We start from the raw sequence: 20,263 nt of genomic DNA on the forward strand, positions 1-20,263 counted from the left end.
CCGTGTGCGAGCTAACTTACCTGAGGGCATACAAGATGCGCTCTCACGCCGTTTTTTTCTTTCAAAACAACGACGACATTTTAGGCTAACGTTCCCTCAGACATGTTTGCATATACGGTAGGCCTATAAGGATGGACAAACATATCCTTCCCATATAGCTTTCCGTTCTGTTAATTTGGCTTTAATTAATTAAAAGTGGTAATAAAAATAAAATTAATTAATTATAATTGTTGTGCCTATTAATAATAAATGTATTTCTAAAAATGTGTGTTTTATATTCTAAGTTCAGAAAAGCGAGGTTTACGGGGCGATTCTAGGGTCAGAGCTTTAGGGGTGCTGAGCACCCAATGAGCCCCACTGCCATCACCCACCCTCTTTTCACACACAAACAAAAAATATGTCTATTGAAAAATAACTTTATCATTTTAACATTGGTTCAACTAACTCCAAAATCCAGAATTTTTTTCTTTTTTTTTTTAGACCTTTTCAGAACACGTAGTTGTCATTTTAAATGTCTTTATTATTATTATTATTGGGCTTAGACACTTTTTTAAATCACAAATTACTTTCACAAGAGAAGCTGTATTCTCCATTGTGGGTTTGAAATAAATAAATAAAATAAAAGCAGGGGACCATTGCCTAGATATGTAATTTGATACAACAACAGATAGCTGGTTTGCATTATCTGTTACTTTAGCTTAACGCTTTTCAGAAAAAAAAAAAAGACAGAGGTCATGAGAGAGAGAGAGAGAGAGAGAGAGAGAGAGAGAGAGAGAGAGAGAGAGGGGTGGGGGGTGGGGGGGGGGCAGAATGTCAAGAAGTGGGCAGCCATTTTTTGGAAATAAATATATTTTAAATATATTAAAAAAAGAAAAGTTATTTTTGAATGTAATAATATTTTTACTGTATTTTTGATCAAATAAATGTATAGGTAAGCATAAAGAGACTTCTTTCAAAAATATATAAAATATCACACATTCATAAACTAAAAGCATAATACAAAAGCATAATATATGCTTCCTGTATGCGTCATTATTTTTATGTTCTTTTCTCATCTAGAGGAATAAAAGCGTGTCAAATCTCAGAAAGTACAGCCCCAGTTGAACATCAAAACCTGTTGGAGGGCCAGATAAAGATGATCATTTGACTAGCCCTGATCACCATCATATGCGAAATAATAAAATATCTTGATATTCTGGTTCAACAATTGGTGAAAAATTTGTAATATATATATATATATATATATTATTCTCTAAAAACCTATTAGCATAAACATTTAGTATAAATATTTAATGCAAAATAAATAAACTGCCATAACTTCTAAACAAAAACATTACTGCATTACATTTAATAGCCTACATTTATAGGCCTACATGACTATTAATATAACAGCATTTTTAATATGAATACAGGCACATTTCTGCCAAAAAAGTTTGTTTTACTAAGTTACAGTTAATTCATAAGTTGTGGAGTGAAATGTCTTCTAACTGGTTTGTTCTTGGAACAATGTTTCACCTGTTTTTTTGCGTCAAGATGTTGAGAATATCAGCGCCGTTTAATCTGGCTTTTAACTAGCTTAAATCACAGCCATCTGTGGGTTTATAATAGAGATAGAGAATTCTGCGCTGAATTGAAATGCTTCTCAGTGGATCGCGCAACTGTGTAATAATGTTCGCGTGATCGAGATCAGTCCGCACAGCTGCTTCGGCCGCGATCGCAGTTTTTTTGGGCCGAGCTGATAATGCTCCGCGCTGGCATCCAACTTAAAGGTGCATTGCTGCCACCTACAGTACTGGAGTGTGAAACAGATTAGTGGGGGGGAAAAACAGGTTATGACTGCGTGTGTGGCGGGTGGTGGGCCGGCCCGCCGGCCGTCCTGGAGTAGCGGCCGTTCTGTGATACTCCAGATCACACAGATGGCCAGTCCGCCCCTGGTGTGAGATGAGTTGGTTTGGGGGTGGGGTTAGTGTGTGTGTGTGTGTGTGTGTGTGCGTGAGATGAGTAGGTTTAGGGGTTAGGTTAGTGTCTGTGTGTGTGTGTGTGTGTGATGGGTAGGGGTCGGGTTAGTGTAAGGGGACAGAATATACAGTTTGGACCGTATAAAAACCATTACGTCTATGGAGAGTCCCCACAAAGAAAGCAACCAGAATGTGTGTGTAATATATATTACGATTCTGAAACGGGATTGTTTAAGCAGCTGTATAAGCATAAAGAAGAGTCAGACATGCGAGTGTAGCTCTGCAACTGTATTGTCAACCTAACATGGCGAGGACAGCAATCGACTGCCGATCGCATGATACATTACACACCGTAACAGGGATTGGCTGATTTTAACCGTGTGCGAGCTAACTTACCTGAGGGCATACAAGATGCGCTCTCACGCCGTTTTTTTCTTTCAAAACAACGACGACATTTTAGGCTAACGTTCCCTCAGACATGTTTGCATATACGGTAGGCCTATAAGGATGGACAAACATATCCTTCCCATATAGCTTTCCGTTCTGTTAATTTGGCTTTAATTAATTAAAAGTGGTAATAAAAATAAAATTAATTAATTATAATTGTTGTGCCTATTAATAATAAATGTATTTCTAAAAATGTGTGTTTTATATTCTAAGTTCAGAAAAGCGAGGTTTACGGGGCGATTCTAGGGTCAGAGCTTTAGGGGTGCTGAGCACCCAATGAGCCCCACTGCCATCACCCACCCTCTTTTCACACACAAACAAAAAATATGTCTATTGAAAAATAACTTTATCATTTTAACATTGGTTCAACTAACTCCAAAATCCAGAATTTTTTTCTTTTTTTTTTTAGACCTTTTCAGAACACGTAGTTGTCATTTTAAATGTCTTTATTATTATTATTATTGGGCTTAGACACTTTTTTAAATCACAAATTACTTTCACAAGAGAAGCTGTATTCTCCATTGTGGGTTTGAAATAAATAAATAAAATAAAAGCAGGGGACCATTGCCTAGATATGTAATTTGATACAACAACAGATAGCTGGTTTGCATTATCTGTTACTTTAGCTTAACGCTTTTCAGAAAAAAAAAAAAGACAGAGGTCATGAGAGAGAGAGAGAGAGAGAGAGAGAGAGAGAGAGGGGTGGGGGGTGGGGGGGGGGCAGAATGTCAAGAAGTGGGCAGCCATTTTTTGGAAATAAATATATTTTAAATATATTAAAAAAAGAAAAGTTATTTTTGAATGTAATAATATTTTTACTGTATTTTTGATCAAATAAATGTATAGGTAAGCATAAAGAGACTTCTTTCAAAAATATATAAAATATCACACATTCATAAACTAAAAGCATAATACAAAAGCATAATATATGCTTCCTGTATGCGTCATTATTTTTATGTTCTTTTCTCATCTAGAGGAATAAAAGCGTGTCAAATCTCAGAAAGTACAGCCCCAGTTGAACATCAAAACCTGTTGGAGGGCCAGATAAAGATGATCATTTGACTAGCCCTGGCATATATCATTTATTGTAGCCTGGCTATTCCTTTTTATTTTTATTTATTGTAGTCTCGATACACAGCAGACGACGGGTTGCGGTGTGCTTGCCCAAGACGTCAAATTTCAACGCTGCAGGCTCCGGTTCAGGGGTCCAAAGAAGAGAGAGAGTGTGTGTGTGTGTGTGTGTGTGTGTGTGTGTGCGTGCGCGCGTGCGTGTTAGGGTGGCCATACATCCGGATTTTGGCCGGACAGTCCGGATTTTAAGCCCCCTCTCCGGCGCAGACTTATTTGTCCTCCTTTTTGGAGTTGCGCTGAATCGGCATAAAAACCCGCTCTAGAATCTTTATTGGGACGCAGCAGCAAAGCGTCTATGCCGTAGACCTCTGGTTAAACAAATGATTGGCTGAAAGCGGTGTCAAATAATTATAATCATTGGTTAAAAACGTAAACAAGCCTCCACGTGCTGGCTACGTCATAACGTCAACATGCCGAAACGCCAGACCTCCTTTAATCCGGAATTGACAAAAGAGCACGAGTTTATATCGGTTTATATGAGCTGAGGCTGAGCACAGGGGGAACTTCTTTATTAAGAACTGAAATGTGTATTTATTTATTTTTCGCATTCATTATTTGTTTATGTATTTCTTTTATTTCCAGAAGTCCAGAAATGTTATGTTTTCGGGCACTGTGCACTTGGCAAGATATGGTTAATCTCAGTGATCAGCTTTTAAACGGACATCATCACAATGTCTTGATTGTTTACAAGTGGGTGAATGACGGATAAGGATTTAAAATGTACAAAAAAAAAAAAAAAACCTGCCAAAAATTCTATTTTTAGGACTTTCTATACGTATTAGAGTGTTGTGTATGTAATGCAATGACATGTACACATTTCAAGAATGTAATAAACCATTTTTTTGGTGAATCAGATCTTTTACCCCATGAAAATGTCATTCCTGGGTAAGTAACTTAATACATTTTTTAATTAATTACATTTCTACCAATGTTGGCATATAAGAATGTATCCATAATTGGAGCTCAATTAACAATTAGTGCTCGGAAAACTACATTTTAATCGCAATTAATATAATCAATTTGGGATTTTCATATAGACACTAAGACATTTTCAGTTATCAATTGAACAATCGTTTGTAATTTAATTTTGTGTGAAAATTTCAGAACTTTTGATCAGATCGTAAAAGTCTGATCAATAATGAGTGAAGGTGATATTAAAATAACTAGTATTTTTGTAAACAGAGAATAGCACATACAGTGCAGTAATGCTGGGGTTTTCCAGATGGAGTCGCTGTGGTCTATAACTAAACAGTAACCTATGTAGATATGAATGTAAATGTTGCCTTTATATAGAAATATAGGCTATGAAATGGCTGTAAAGAAAAATATTCTACATATAGTCTGTAAACTTAGGATCATTCTTTATGTACATGCCATAAAGAGAGGATTTAATGTAGCTAATAATGGCTGTACTAGTGTGTGTTTTCACACAGATGATGGCAGTAATGCACCAGTTCAGTTTGCACTGACTCAAAAACAATACGAATGGGCGGGGCATCTGTCACTTGGGCGGGGTTTGTGTGTCTGGCCCCTCCCATCACTGCGATTGGTCTCTGCTGAAGTGTGTCCCTCCGCCGCTTCCGTCCGCGCTGACAGCAGCAGTAAAGATGGAGAGAGACTCTACGGTCCGCAGAATCAGAGCCCAGCAGAATCAGAACCAGCAGAACCAGCAAAACATTCGCGATGAAGCGAACGCGACGAACGGGTTCCGGAGCCGCAAACCCAAGCCGGAAGTGAGCGCACAGTTGCTGAGTGAGACTTCCGCTGTGGTTCTGATGCTCGGGTTCGTGTGTGTTCTGTGGGTTCTGGTTCTGGTGTCAGTCCAGCAGCTCGTCATCAGCAGAAGCACAGGACAGTTCAACTCCGTCCGGGCCAGGTACACTTTACCACAGTACAGACATGTTTACTATGGTATTGCATGATAACCATAATATTTACATGTCACTTCAATAATATATTCATAGAATACTATGGTAAATCAACATAATGTCATGGTAAAAAAATGTTATAGTGTTTTTAAATTATTTCTGTGATAGACCCCAAACAACTTTATATAGACTGGTATAATTAACATTTAAAATTTAAATATCTTTTTTCCCTGAAAGTCTGTATGTGTTTTTATTAACTATTCTAAATTAAGTTATCATTTTAATTGGTATTATTAATTGTAAACAAAATACTGGTAACACTTTACAATGTGGTTTATTAGTTAACTACCTTTGTTATTAATAAACTAAGAATGAACAATACATCTACAGCATTTATTAATCTTAGTTAATATTAATTTCAACATTTACTAATAGTCTACACATTATTAAAATCAAAGGTTGTATGTGTTAACATTAGTTAATGCACTGTGAACTAACATGAACAAACAATGAACAGCTGTATTTATTAAGTAACATTAACAAAGATTAATAACTGTGAACTAACATGAACAAACAATGAACAGCTGTATTTCTTAAGTAACATTTAACAAAGATTAATAAAAACTGTAACAAATGAATTGTGAACTGTTATACATTACTCAATATTTTGTTTACATCTACTGTGGTTACTACTGTTATTGTTACTTTTGTTACTGATACCACTATTGTTTTTGATGACAGTTGTGGCTGATACAATTTACCAGAGTGTTACCATGACAACAGTAACTAGTACCTCTGATTTAGTGGATTAATTATGGCTACCATGGTCAAATAGATTACTTATTATGAGACATATTTATTAACTTTAATGCATTAATAATATCTGTCTGCTGAGTTTTGATTACACAGGAAAGCATGAACAGAATCTAAAAGGATAATAAAAGGTTAATTTTAGCATAACTATTATTGTTTTTTTGTGTCATAGTGTAAATATCTCTGGCAACATAAAATAAGTCACGTGAAGGTTACAGATCTTTTAAGGAAGCAAGTTGTGATAAATTCATTCATTCTTGCTTTAATAAAATTGTATTTCATTTAATGTGCTTAAAACAAGATTTTTTTTGTTCACATGTTTATGTTTTAAATATCATACTACAGATATCTCTACTAATGATGCTTAAAGTTGGCAATAAATAAAAATGTGTTTCTTGTTCATCTCGTTGTGAATGTTTCATTCGTCCATAAAGCATTGAGTACTAAAGAATAGAGTAAAGTAGAATACTGTAGATTAACAGAATAGGACAGCATAGAATATAATAGAGAAAAATGTAATATAATAGAAAAAATAGGATAAAGTAGAGTAGAATAAAACAGAATACAATAGAATAGAGTAGAAAAGAATAGGGCAAAATAGAGTAGTGTAGAATAGAATAGAGTAGAATAGTATAGTATAGAGTGGAAAGAATATGATAGAATGGAGTAGAAAGGATGGGATAGAATAGAGTGGAATAAAATAGAGTAGATATAATAGAGTAGAATAAAAAGAATGAGATGGAGTAGAATGGAAAGAATACTATAGAGTTGGGTAGAGTAAAGTAGAGTAGAGTAAAAAGAATGGGATAGAATAGAATAGAGTAGAATAGAAAGAATGAGATGGAGTAGAATGGAAAGAATACTATAGAGTTGGGTAGAGTAAAGTAGAGTAGAGTAGAAAGGATGGGATAGAATAGAGTAGAATAGTAAGAATAGAGGGGATAGAATATGATAGAATAGAGTAGAAAGGATAGGATAGAATAGAGGGGAATAAAAAGAATGGGATAGAGTAGAATGGAAAGAATATGATAGAGTTGGGTAGAGTAGAGTAGAAAGGATAGGATAGAATAGAGTAGAATAAAAAGAATGGGATAGAGTAGAATGGAAAGAATATGATAGAGTTGGGTAGAGTAGAGTAGAAAGGATAGGATAGAATAGAGTGGAATAAAAAGAATGGGATAGAGTAGAATGGAAAGAATATGATAGAGTTGGGTAGAGTAGAGTAGAAAGGATAGGATAGAATACAATAGAGTGGAATAGAATAGAACTAATTTTATAGAATAGAGTAGAATAGAATAGAGTAGAAAGAATATGATAGTATAGGATAGAGTAGAATAGAATAGAGTAATCTTTAGTCATTACACACAGGTACATTGAATCTTTATCTGGCTTCTCTGCTGCAATTGAATAAGTGATAAAACTCCATAGGAACAAAACTCAAAATCTATAGATAATTAAATAACAATAGAGTAACAACAGAGCAGCAGAGTTGAGCTCACATGTGTAAAGTTGTGTGTTCTGATGATGTGCATCAGGAAGCATCTGGAGCGGATCACGAGCGTGGGGCCGCGGACCGTGGGGAGCCCAGAGAACGAGGTCGTGACGGTGCAGTATCTGCTGGATCAGATGGAGCAGATCCGGGCCGCGAGCAGAACCGGGCCTCACTCCATCACTGTGGAGGTGCAGCGGCCCACCGGCTCCTTCAGCATCGACTTCCTCGGCGGCTTCACCAGCGTCTACGCCCGCGTCACCAACATCGCCGTCAGACTCGAACCCAAGACCGGCGCGCAGCACTTCATGCTCGCCAACTGCCACTTCGACTCCGTGGCCAACAGCCCGGGTACGTCACATCAACGCTTCACACATCAACATGCTTCTTCCTTACAGGGAAAGTTCACCCCAAAATGAAAATTAGCCCATGATTTACTCACCCTCAAGCCATCCTAGGTGTATATGACATTCTTCTTTCAGACGAAGACCATCGGAGTTATATAAACAAATGTCCTGGCTCTTCCAAGCTTTATAATGGCAGTGAATGGCTTTTTCTATTTTGAAGTCCATCATAAAAGTCTATCTGTCCATCATAAAAGTGCATCTATCGTCATAAAAGTGCATCTGTCCATCATAAAAGTGCATCTATCGTCATAAAAGTGCATCTGTCCATCATAAAAGTGCATCTATCGTCATAAAAGTGCATCTGTCCATCATAAAAGTGCATCTGTCCATCATAAAAGTGCATCTATCCATCATAAAAGTGCATCTATCCATCATAAAAGTGCATCTATCCATCATAAAAGTGCATCTATCCATCATAAAAGTGCATCTATCATCATAAAAGTGCATCTATTCATCATAAAAGTGCATCTATCATCATAAAAGTGCATCTATCATCATAAAAGTGCATCTATTCATCATAAAAGTGCATCTGTCCATCATAAAAGTGCATCTATCATCATAAAAGTGCGTCTATTCATCATAAAAGTGCATCTATCCATCATAAAAGTGCATCTGTCCATCATAAAAGTGCATCTATCATCATAAAAGTGCATCTATCCATCATAAAAGTGCATCTGTCCATCATAAAAGTGCATCTGTCCATCATAAAAGTGCATCTATCCATCATAAAAGTGCATCTATCCATCATAAAAGTGCATCTATTCATCATAAAAGTGCATCTATCCATCATAAAAGTGCATCTGTCCATCATAAAAGTGCATCTATCCATCATAAAAGTGCATCTATTCATCATAAAAGTGCATCTATCCATCATAAAAGTGCATCTGTCCATCATAAAAGTGCATCTATCATCATAAAAGTGCATCTATCCATCATAAAAGTGCATCTGTCCATCATAAAAGTGCATCTGTCCATCATAAAAGTGCATCTATCCATCATAAAAGTGCATCTATCCATCATAAAAGTGCATCTATCCATCATAAAAGTGCATCTATCCATCATAAAAGTGCATCTATCCATCATAAAAGTGCATCTGTCCATTATAAAAGTGCATCTATCCATCATTAAATTAATATTTTTTTCATTTTTGGGTGAACTATCCCTTTAATTCCTCTTTCAGAGCTTTGAGATCTCAGTTACGTGACGTTTCATTTAAGTTTCAACTGTGATACAATATCAACTCTATGATCTAAGTATCAACATGTTTCTACTAGTTTCTCTCAGTGAATATTATGCAGCTTTATTATTGCTCAGAAGTTGCTCTTTCATAACTTAAGAGACTTAAATGAGACATAATTGAGAATCAAAATTATCTTTGACTTTGTCTCAGATGTTTCTTTTTAGGAAAATAAAAAAAAAAGTCCCAGTGAGAGTCTGTAAAATGAGTTTATATTGAGATCTCTGACATATATCGCAGGCTTTGAGCAAATCTCACTCTATTCACTCTCAATCTTATTTTTAAAACTCTATTAGTGTTTTCCTCAGGAGAAACATCTGAGTCGTCTGTTTAACTCTTCACTGTCTGGGAGAAATAGCTGAGATCTTGTGTGTGTTTGGGAATCTAGAACAGGCTGTTTTTTGTCTTATGAGAAATTATTTTGAGGAATTGTTTTGATATGATGTCATAAACGGGGAATGTTCCACATTTCTTCATTGGTGAACTCTGTCTCAGTTTTGTTTGTGTTGTTTGCTGTAGTTTGGAGTGACAGAGATCAGATCGAACAGTTTAAGGGTTCGTTGTGTTTGGTGTCAGTGATCTTTGAGTCAGATCTCATGACTTTCTCATTTTTCACTGTGTTTGTGTCTGGTGTTGTGTGTTATTGGACGGGTGTGTTGTGTTATTTGTGTTATTTATGCATACAGTGCATTATTTCCTATTATACTCTTTTGTGCTTTGTGTTGTGAAATCATGATCTTTAGAAAACCAGGAATTGAAAGTGAACAGCAGGAGCACTGATGTGTGTTTGTGTGTGTTTTTGTGTGTGTGTGATCTGGTCAGATGATTTGCAGATGACAGCATGTTAAAGATGCATATGCATGAGTGTGTGTGTGAGTGTGAGAAAGAGAGAGAGAGTGTGTGTGTGTGTGTGTGTCTCAGTCTGAGTGATCTGCTGATGTATGCATGTTAAAGATGAATATGCATGAGTGTTTAATAGGCATCTGTGGTTTGAGTTAGTCTGTGATTCTGTTGTAGTTCTGCCATGTTTCAAATTTATTTTATTATGTTCGTGTGCATGCTTTACTCTAGTGTGTCAGTAGTAACTTCAGGTTCTGTGTGATTAATAACGTGTGTGTGTGTGTGTCAGGAGCCAGTGATGACGCCGTCAGCTGCTCAGTGATGTTGGAGGTTTTACACTCTCTGGCGAATCTCTCGACTCCTCTCAAACACGGCGTGATCTTCCTGTTCAACGGGGCCGAGGAGAACATCCTGCAGGTCAGAGGTCACGACACACACACACACACTCATCTTCCTGTTCAACAGAGCCGAGGCTGACCTCTCTCACACACACACACACACACACACACACACACACACACACACACACACACACACACACACACACACACACACACACTCATCTTCCTGTTCAACAGAGCCGAGGCTGACCTTCTCTCTCTCACACACACACCCACACACACACACATATCTTCCTGTTCAACAGAGCCGAGGCTGACCTTCTCTCTCTCTCTCTCACACACACACACACACACACATACACACACACACACACACACACACACACACACACACACACACACACACACACATACAGTGTCTGAGCTGATACAAAATCAGTTTCATCTCCTCAGCATCCCAGATAGCTTAGAAACATGCAACAGAAACTTTTGACTCTTTCCTTTCCAGCACTTTAGACACAGTTGCTCCGTTAAGCTTAAAGAAGATTAAAGAAAATAGTCCAACACCGTGGTACAACGAGCACACACACACACACACACACTCAGGCCCTTAAGAGAGCAGCCAGAAAAATGGAGCGCAACTGGAAGAAAACTAAACTAGAGGTATTTCGCATTTCATGGAAGGAGAGCTCGATTGCATACAGAGAGGCTCTAAAAGCTGCTAGATCTGCTTATTTGTCAACCCTATTAGAAGAAAATAAACAAAACCCAAGGTATTTATTTGAAACAGTAGCTAAACTAACGAAAAAGAAAGCTTCAAGCCCAGAAGTGTCCAAGCAACACAGCAGTAATGACTTTATGAACTTCTTTACTTACAAGATTAATAATATCATCGAGAAAATTATAACCATGCAAACGTCTACTACAGTATCGCATCAGGCAGTGTCTGCACACACACTCTCACACACACACTCATGCATGTAAAGGTCGAGGTTGACTGTTGTTGACGTCTCTCTGTCTCAGGCGAGTCACGGCTTCATTACCCAGCATCCCTGGGCTCAGCAGGTGCGAGCGTTTGTGAACCTGGAGGCGGCAGGTGTGGGGGGGAAGGAGGTGGTGTTTCAGACAGGTAAACACTCCACACACACACACCTGTGTGTCTCCACACCTGAGGAGAATCTGCACTGTTGCTAGGCAGAACAAGATTCACTTCATCATCCTGTCATCATTTACTGACACTCTAAACCAGCGGTTCTCAACCAGACGATCTCGAGACGACAACCAGCACCGCAGTCAGATAAAACTACTAACAATCAACTGAAAAAATAATATTTATTATTTTAATTCACCCCAGAATTCACATGGTCTTCAAAAACTAGGATAAATAAGGACGCTTATTTGTAAAAGTGTGATTCCTAGACCTGGATATTAAATATTTTACCTAAATATTTTTTTTTAAAGCCTGATATTTTCTAATTTTCCAGTAAATCAGGAATAACTGGAAAAGTAATGTAAATTCACTGGTTAACAAGAGCGACCGATAGAAGCTTGTTTCCACCAGAGAATAAAAAATAAAAAAGGTAATCGCAAGCTTTTTATCTTCTCTTTATTATCAGAATTACGAGTTATAATGACAGAATTGCACGATAAAAAGTAGAAATTGCCTTTTTTACTAACTTTTTAAAGTTTATATCTCACAATTTTGACTTCTTTCATTGCAGTTCTGCATTTATATCCCACAATTTTAAGTAAAAAAAAGTTTAAAAAGTCACAATTACATTTAAAAACAACATCGGCTTTTTAAAATAGTAGTGCAAACACAGAATATAGTCTATTTACTCCACGAACATGTAAAACAGCGAGAGATGGACCGACGCTGAAGTCCAGGCGCTTCTTAAATGACGTTGCTACTGCCACATTTAGTTCCCGGGGAACTGCCCTGGTGGATAGTTCCTATAACTGACTTCCTTTTCTATAACTGACTATAACTGTGTGAAAGTGAGATTCGCTGATCTAAACCCAGATGTGTCTGATTTATTCTGTGCAACACAAATGTCCATCAGATTGTTGATGTGTCTGTTCACATTCACTTCCATGACATGGAAGAGAGCTGTGTGATCATTATGTGTGTGTGTGTGTGTGTGTGTGTGTGTGTGTGTGTGTGTGTGTGTGTGTGTGTGTGTGTGATGGGTAGGTTTAGGTGTAGGGTTAGTGTGTGTGTTTGTGTGTGTGATGGGTAGGTTTAGGTGTAGGGTTAGTGTGTGTGTGTGTGTGATGGGTAGGTTTAGGTGTAGGGTTAGTGTGTGTGTTTGTGTGTGTGATGGGTAGGTTTAGGTGTAAGGTTAGTGTGTGTGTGTGTGTGTGTGTGATGGGTAGGTTTAGGTGTAGGGTTAGTGTGTGTGTTTGTGTGTGTGATGGGTAGGTTTAGGGGTCATGTTTGTGTGTGTGTGTGTGGGTGATGGGTAGGTTTAGGTGTAGGGTTAGTGTGTGTGTTTGTGTGTGTGATGGGTAGGTTTAGGTGTAGGGTTAGTGTGTGTGTTTGTGTGTGTGATGGGTAGGTTTAGGTGTAGGGTTAGTGTGTGTGTGTGTGTGTGTGATGGGTAGGTTTAGGTGTAGGGTTAGTGTGTGTGTTTGTGTGTGTGATGAGTAGGTTTAGGTGTAGGGTTAGTGTGTGTGTTTGTGTGTGTGATGGGTAGGTTTAGGGGTCATGTTTGTGTGTGTGTGTGTGTGGGTGATGGGTAGGTTTAGGTGTAGGGTTAGTGTGTGTGTTTGTGTGTGTGATGGGTAGGTTTAGGTGTAGGGTTAGTGTGTGTGTTTGTGTGTGTGATGGGTAGGTTTAGGTGTAGGGTTAGTGTGTGTGTGTGTGTGTGTGATGGGTAGGTTTAGGTGTAGGGTTAGTGTGTGTGTGTGTGTGTGTGATGGGTAGGTTTAGGTGTAGGGTTAGTGTGTGTGTGTGTGTGATGGGTAGGTTTAGGTGTAGGGTTAGTGTGTGTGTTTGTGTGTGTGATGGGTAGGTTTAGGTGTAGGGTTAGTGTGTGTGTTTGTGTGTGTGATGGGTAGGTTTAGGGGTCGTGTTTGTGTGTGTGTGTGTGGGTGATGGGTAGGTTTAGGGGTCGGGTGTGTGTGTACAGAATATACAGTTTGTACAGTATAAAAACCATTATGTCTATGGAGAGTCTCCATTTAAATAGCTAAGTAAACGTGTGTGTGTGTGTGTGTCTCAGGTCCAGAGAACCCGTGGCTGGTGCAGGCGTATGTGCGAGCCGCTGTTCACCCGTTCGCCTCAGTCGTCGGTCAGGAGGTTTTCCAGAGCGGAGTCATTCCCTCAGACACAGACTTCCGCATCTACAGGGACTTCGGGAATATTCCTGGTGAGGGAAACACTAAAACATCTGTGAAAGTGATGGTGAAACACACCGCAACTGTGGCTGACAGAACTTTACCAGACAACAACACAGTATTAACACGTTTTACAGCTTGGAGGTACTGAGAAAATCAGGAGTATTTTCTGAGATCATGTTAAAGACTTCTTCTTCTTCTTCTGTCTCCTGCAGGGATTGATCTTGCGTTCATCGAGAACGGTTTCATCTATCACACTAAATATGACACTCCGGAGCGAATCCACATCGACTCCATCCAGAGAGCAGGTGAGACTCTGGATTCCTGATCCACAGGTTCATATAAAGACGAGTGTGTGAGTGTGTGAGCTTGTGAGCTTGTGAGAGTGTGTGAGTATGTGAGAGTGTGTGAGTATATGAGTGTATGAGTGTGAGAGTGTGAGCATGTGAGCTTGTGAGAGTGTGATTGTGAGAGTGTGTGAGTATATGAGTGAGAGAGTGTGTGAGAGTGTGAGCGCGTGATTGTTAGAGAGTGTGTGAGTGAGAGAGTGTGTGAGTGTGAGAGAGTGTGTGAGAGTGTGAGTATGTGAGAGTGTGAGTGTGTGTGAGTGTGTGAGTATATGAGTGTGAGAGTGTGTGAGAGTGTGTGAGTGTGTGTGTGTGAGTGGGAGAGTGTGAGAGTGAGAGAGTGTGTGAGTGTGAGTTTGAGTGTAAGAGTGTGTGAGTGGGAGAGTGTGAGTGAGAGAGTGTGTGAGTGTGAGTTTGAGTGTAAGAGTGTGTGAGTGTGAGAGAGTGTGTGAGTGAGAGAGTGTGAGTGTGAGTTTGAGTGTGAGAGAGTGAGCATGTGAGCTTGTGAGAGTGTGATTGTGAGAGTGTGTGAGTATATGAGTGTGAGAGTGTGTGAGAGTGTGTGAGTGTGAGTGTGTGAGTGCGTGATTGTGTGAGAGTGTGTGAGTGTGAGTGTGTGAGTGCGTGATTGTGAGAGAGTGTGTGTGTGTGTGTGAGTGTGAGTGTGTGAGTGCGTGATTGTGAGAGAGTGTGTGAGAGTGTGAGTGTGTGAGTATGTGAGTGTGTGAGTATATGTGTGTGAGAGTGTGTGAGTGTGTGAGTGTGTGATTGTGAGAGAGTGTGTGAGAGTGTGAGTGTGAGTGCGTGATTGTGAGAGAGTGTGTGAGTGTGTGTGAGTGTGAGTGTGTGAGGGCGTGATTGTGAGAGAGTGTGTGCGTGTGTGTGAGAGAGTGTGTGAGAGTGTGAGAGAGTGTGAGTGTGTGTGAGTGTGTGTGAGTGTGAGTGTGTGTGAGTGTGAGTGTGTGTGAGTGTGAGAGAGTGTGAGTGTGTGTGAGTGTGAGAGAGTGTGAGTGTGAGAGTGTTTGAGTGTGAGAGATTGTGAGAGGATGAGTGTGTGTGTGTGTGTGTGTGAGAGTGAGAGAGTGTGTGAGAGTGTGAGTATGTGAGAGTGAGTGTGTGTGAGTGTGTGAGTGTGTGAGTGTGAGAGAGTGTGTGAGTGTGTGAGTGTGAGTGTGTGAGTGCGTGATTGTGTGAGTGTGTGTGTGAGTGTGAGAGAGTGTGAGAGAGTGTGTGTGAGTGTGTGAGAGTGTGAGTGTGTGTGAGTGTGAGAGAGTGTGAGTGTGAGAGTGTTTGAGTGTGAGAGTGTTTGAGTGTGAGAGGATGAGTGTGTGTGTGTGTGTGTGTGTGTGTGTGTGAGTGTGAGAGAGTGTGAGAGAGTGTGTGTGAGAGAGTGTGAGAGAGTGTGAGTGTGTGTGAGTGTGAGTGTGTGTGAGTGTGAGAGAGTGTGAGTGTGTGTGAGTGTGAGAGAGTGTGAGTGTGAGAGTGTTTGAGTGTGAGAGTGTTTGAGTGTGAGAGGATGAGTGTGTGTGTGTGTGTGTGTGTGAGTGTGAGAGTGTGTTAAATCTGGTCTGTGTGTTAATCTGGTCTCTTACCCTGTACTGTAATGGTTGTCTTCGACTGTTGTATTATTTTTATTAAAACTGCAGAAGAACAATATGATGAAAGATGCCAATATTCAGTAAGTAATTACATGTATTAATACAAATAATGATAAGCAAAATAAATAATGCATTAGCAGAGCCATAGGCAGATTATGACCAACAAGCAAACAGAAAGTTAATGTACTGCAGAATTCAGCTGAAGTGCGTCACATGTGTGTTTACTGAACTCTTAAACCCGGCTCGTCCAATCAGAACGCAGAGCCAGTGCTGTGTGCTTTATGATCGAATATACATTGTAATTGTCGTTGAGGCAGTTAGTGTGTGTCAACAGTCGTGTTTATCAGTCACACTCACTTAGATCTGAGAATCCTGGACTACTGCAAGTTCCCAGGACAAGACTAAACAATATATTTCAGAACTGCCCCAACTTTATCTATTTTTAAGTCTACTCTTAAGAATCATTTATTTCCCCTGGCGTTTAATATCTTGACTTGCTGTTTTATGATTTTACATATTTTACAGCTTGTGTTTTATTGTGTTTTATCATTCGGAATTCTTGTTTTTATTGTTTTGTACAGCGCTTTGGTTCAACTTCTGTTGTTTTAAATTGTGTTTTATAAGTAAACATTGTATTGTATTGTTTTTCCTGATTTCCCGGTGTGTGTGTTCCCGTATAACGCTGTAACTCGCTGCTTCACTGTCCCAGTGCGATGCATCGGTGAAGAAACAATCAAGCTCGTCACGACTGTTTCCCGAAATCATATTTTCGCAAATTGGTCGTTCAACCGCGCTGGTTAATGATGTCAAGCTGGTTAATGATGTCACGCTGGTTAATGATGTCACGCTGGTTAATGATGTCACGCTGGTTAATGATGTCACGCTGGTTAATGATGTCGCGCTGGTTAATGATGTCGCGCTGGTTAATGATGTCACGCTGGTTAATGATGTCACGCTGGTTAATGATGTCAAGCTGGTTAATGATGTCACGCTGGTTAATGATGTCACGCTGGTTAATGATGTCACGCTGGTTAATGATGTCGCGCTGGTTAATGATGTCGCGCTGGTTAATTAATGATGTCACGCTGGTTAATGATGTTTAGCTGGTTAATTAATGATGTCACGCTGGTTAATGATGTCGCGCTGGTTAATGATGTCAGTCACGCTGGTTAATGATGTCACGCTGGTTAATGATGTCACGCTGGTTAATGATGTCGCGCTGGTTAATGATGTCGCGCTGGTTAATTAATGATGTCACGCTGGTTAATGATGTCAAGCTGGTTAATTAATGATGTCACGCTGGTTAATGATGTCACGCTGGTTAATGATGTCACGCTGGTTAATGATGTCGCGCTGGTTAATGATGTCGCGCTGGTTAATTAATGATGTCACGCTGGTTAATGATGTCACGCTGGTTAATGATGTCACGCTGGTTGATGATGTCGCGCTGGTTAATGATGTCGCGCTGGTTAATGATGTCAGTCACGCTGGTTAATGATGTCGCGCTGGTTAATGATGTCACGCTGGTTAATGATGTCGCGCTGGTTAATGATGTCAGTCACGCTGGTTAATGATGTCGCGCTGGTTAATGATGTCAGTCACGCTGGTTAATGATGTCACGCTGGTTAATGATGTCGCACTGGTTAATGATGTCAGTCACGCTGGTTAATGATGTCACGCTGGTTAATGATGTCAGTCACGCTGGTTAGTTACGCTGGTTAATGATGTCGCGCTGGTTAATGATGTCAGTCACGCTGGTTAATGATGTCACGCTGGTTAATGATGTCGCGCTGGTTAATGATGTCAGTCACGCTGGTTAATGATGTCGCGCTGGGATGTCGCGCTGGTTAATGATGTCGCGCTGGTTAATGATGTCAGTCACGCTGGTTAATGATGTCGCGCTGGTTAATGATGTCAGTCACGCTGGTTAATGATGTCACGCTGGTTAATGATGTCGCGCTGGTTAATGATGTCACACTGGTTAATGATGTCAGTCACGCTGGTTAATGATGTCGCGCTGGTTAATGATGTCGCGCTGGTTAATGATGTCGCGCTGGTTAATGATGTCCGTCACGCTGGTTAATCATGTCGCGCTGGTTAATGATGTCAGTCACGCTGGTTAATGATGTCACGCTGGTTAATGATGTCGCGCTGGTTAATGATGTCACACTGGTTAATGATGTCAGTCACGCTGGTTAATGATGTCAGTCACGCTGGTTAATGATGTCGCGCTGGTTAATGATGTCAGTCACGCTGGTTAATGATGTCGCGCTGGTTAATGATGTCGCGCTGGTTAATGATGTCGCGCTGGTTAATGATGTCAGTCACGCTGGTTAATGATGTCGCGCTGGTTAATGATGTCAGTCACGCTGGTTAATGATGTCACGCTGGTTAATGATGTCGCGCTGGTTAATGATGTCACACTGGTTAATGATGTCAGTCACGCTGGTTAATGATGTCGCGCTGGTTAATGATGTCGCGCTGGTTAATGATGTCGCGCTGGTTAATGATGTCCGTCACGCTGGTTAATCATGTCGCGCTGGTTAATGATGTCTGTCACGCTGGTTAATGATGTCGCGCTGGTTAATGATGTCACACTGGTTAATGATGTCAGTCACGCTGGTTAATGATGTCACGCTGGTTAATGATGTCGCGCTGGTTAATGATGTCACACTGGTTAATGATGTCAGTCACGCTGGTTAATGATGTCGCACTGGTTAATGATGTCAGTCACGCTGGTTAATGATGTCGCGCTGGTTAATGATGTCAGTCACGCTGGTTAATGATGTCGCGCTGGTTAATGATGTCGCGCTGGTTAATGATGTCGCGCTGGTTAATGATGTCGTGCTGGTTAATGATGTCGCGCTGGTTAATGATGTCGCGCTGGTTAATGATGTCACACTGGTTAATGATGTCAGTCACGCTGGTTAATGATGTCGCGCTGGTTAATGATGTCGCGCTGGTTAATCATGTCAGTCACGCTGGTTAATGATGTCACGCTGGTTAATGATGTCACACTGGTTAATGATGTCAGTCACGCTGGTTAATGATGTCACGCTGGTTAATGATGTCAGTCACGCTAGTTAATGATGTCACGCTGGTTAATGATGTCAGTCACGCTGGTTAATGATGTCGCACTGGTTAATGATGTCGCGCTGGTTAATGATGTCAGTCACGCTGGTTAATGATGTCGCGCTGGTCAATGATGTCAGTCACGCTGGTTAATGATGTCGCGCTGGTTAATGATGTCAGTCACGCTGGTTAATGATGTCGCGCTGGTTAATGATGTCGCGCTGGTTAATGATGTCGCGCTGGTTAATGATGTGACGCTGGTTAATGATGTCGCACTGGTTAATGATGTCACGCTGGTTAATGATGTCGCGCTGGTTAATGATGTCAGTCACGCTGGTTAATGATTTCGCGCTGGTTGATGTCGCGCTGGTTAATGATGTCGCGCTGGTTAATGATGTCAGTCTCACTGGTTAATGATGTCGCGCTGGTTAATGATGTCAGTCACGCTGGTTAATGATGTTGCGCTGGTTAATGATGTCAGTCACGCTGGTTAATGATGTCACGCTGGTTAATGATGTCGCGCTGGTTAATGATGTCAGTCACGCTGGTTAATGATGTCACGCTGGTTAATGATGTCGCGCTGGTTAATGATGTCAGTCACGCTGGTTAATGATGTCAGTCACGCTGGTTAATGATGTCACGCTGGTTAATGATGTCGCGCTGGTTAATGATGTCAGTCACGCTGGTTAATGATGTCACGCTAGTTAATGATGTCGCGCTGGTTAATGATGTCGCGCTGGTTAATGATGTCAGTCACGCTGGTTAATGATGTCGCGCTGGTTAATGATGTCAGTCACGCTGGTTAATGATGTCACGCTGGTTAATGATGTCGCGCTGGTTAATGATGTCAGTCACGCTGGTTAATGATGTCGCGCTGGTTAATGATGTCGCGCTGGTTACTGATGTCGCCCAGGTTAATGATGTCGCGCTGGTTAATGATGTCACGCTGGTTAATGATGTCGCACTGGTTAATGATGTCAGTCACGCTGGTTAATGATGTCGCGCTGGATAATGATGTCGCGCTGGTTAATGATGTCAGTCACGCTGGTTAATGATGTCGCACTGGTTAATGATGTCGCGCTGGTTAATTAATGCGGGTGGTGATGGCGCAGTGGATAAGACACATGCCTTTGGTGTGAGAGACCCGGGTTCGAATCCACTGTGAGACACCAATGTGTCCCTGAGCAAGACACTTAACCCCTAGTTGCTCCAGAGGCGTGCGACCTCTGACATATATAGCAATTGTAAGTCGCTTTGGATAAAAGCGTCAGCTAAATGAATAAATGTAAAATGTAAATGTAAATGTAAATTATGTCGCGCTGGTTAATGATGTCAGTCACACTGGTTAATGATGTCGCGCTGGTTAATGATGTCAA

The 20,263-nt window shown here is 40.4% G+C and overlaps 1 protein-coding gene across 1 annotated transcript in view; it reads left to right on the plus strand.

The window, feature by feature from the left end:
* Nucleotides 1-5,093: 5,093 nt before the first annotated feature.
* LOC130078137 (endoplasmic reticulum metallopeptidase 1) overlaps nucleotides 5,094-20,263 on the plus strand; it is a 52,159-nt gene continuing 36,989 nt past the window's right edge. Inside the window, exons 1-6 of the mRNA XM_056243647.1 lie at nucleotides 5,094-5,412; nucleotides 7,753-8,057; nucleotides 10,480-10,607; nucleotides 11,555-11,660; nucleotides 13,756-13,902; nucleotides 14,086-14,178. Of these exons, the coding sequence (XP_056099622.1) occupies nucleotides 5,144-5,412; nucleotides 7,753-8,057; nucleotides 10,480-10,607; nucleotides 11,555-11,660; nucleotides 13,756-13,902; nucleotides 14,086-14,178 (1,048 nt within the window). The 5' untranslated portion in view covers nucleotides 5,094-5,143. The remainder of the gene's footprint in view (nucleotides 5,413-7,752; nucleotides 8,058-10,479; nucleotides 10,608-11,554; nucleotides 11,661-13,755; nucleotides 13,903-14,085; nucleotides 14,179-20,263) is intronic.

The sequence above is a fragment of the Rhinichthys klamathensis genome, unplaced genomic scaffold, assembly GCF_029890125.1.
Source record: "Rhinichthys klamathensis goyatoka isolate OS25496 unplaced genomic scaffold, OSU_Roscu_1.1 h1tg000819l_1, whole genome shotgun sequence".
In the NCBI taxonomy this organism is placed as follows: Eukaryota; Metazoa; Chordata; class Actinopteri; order Cypriniformes; family Leuciscidae; genus Rhinichthys; species Rhinichthys klamathensis.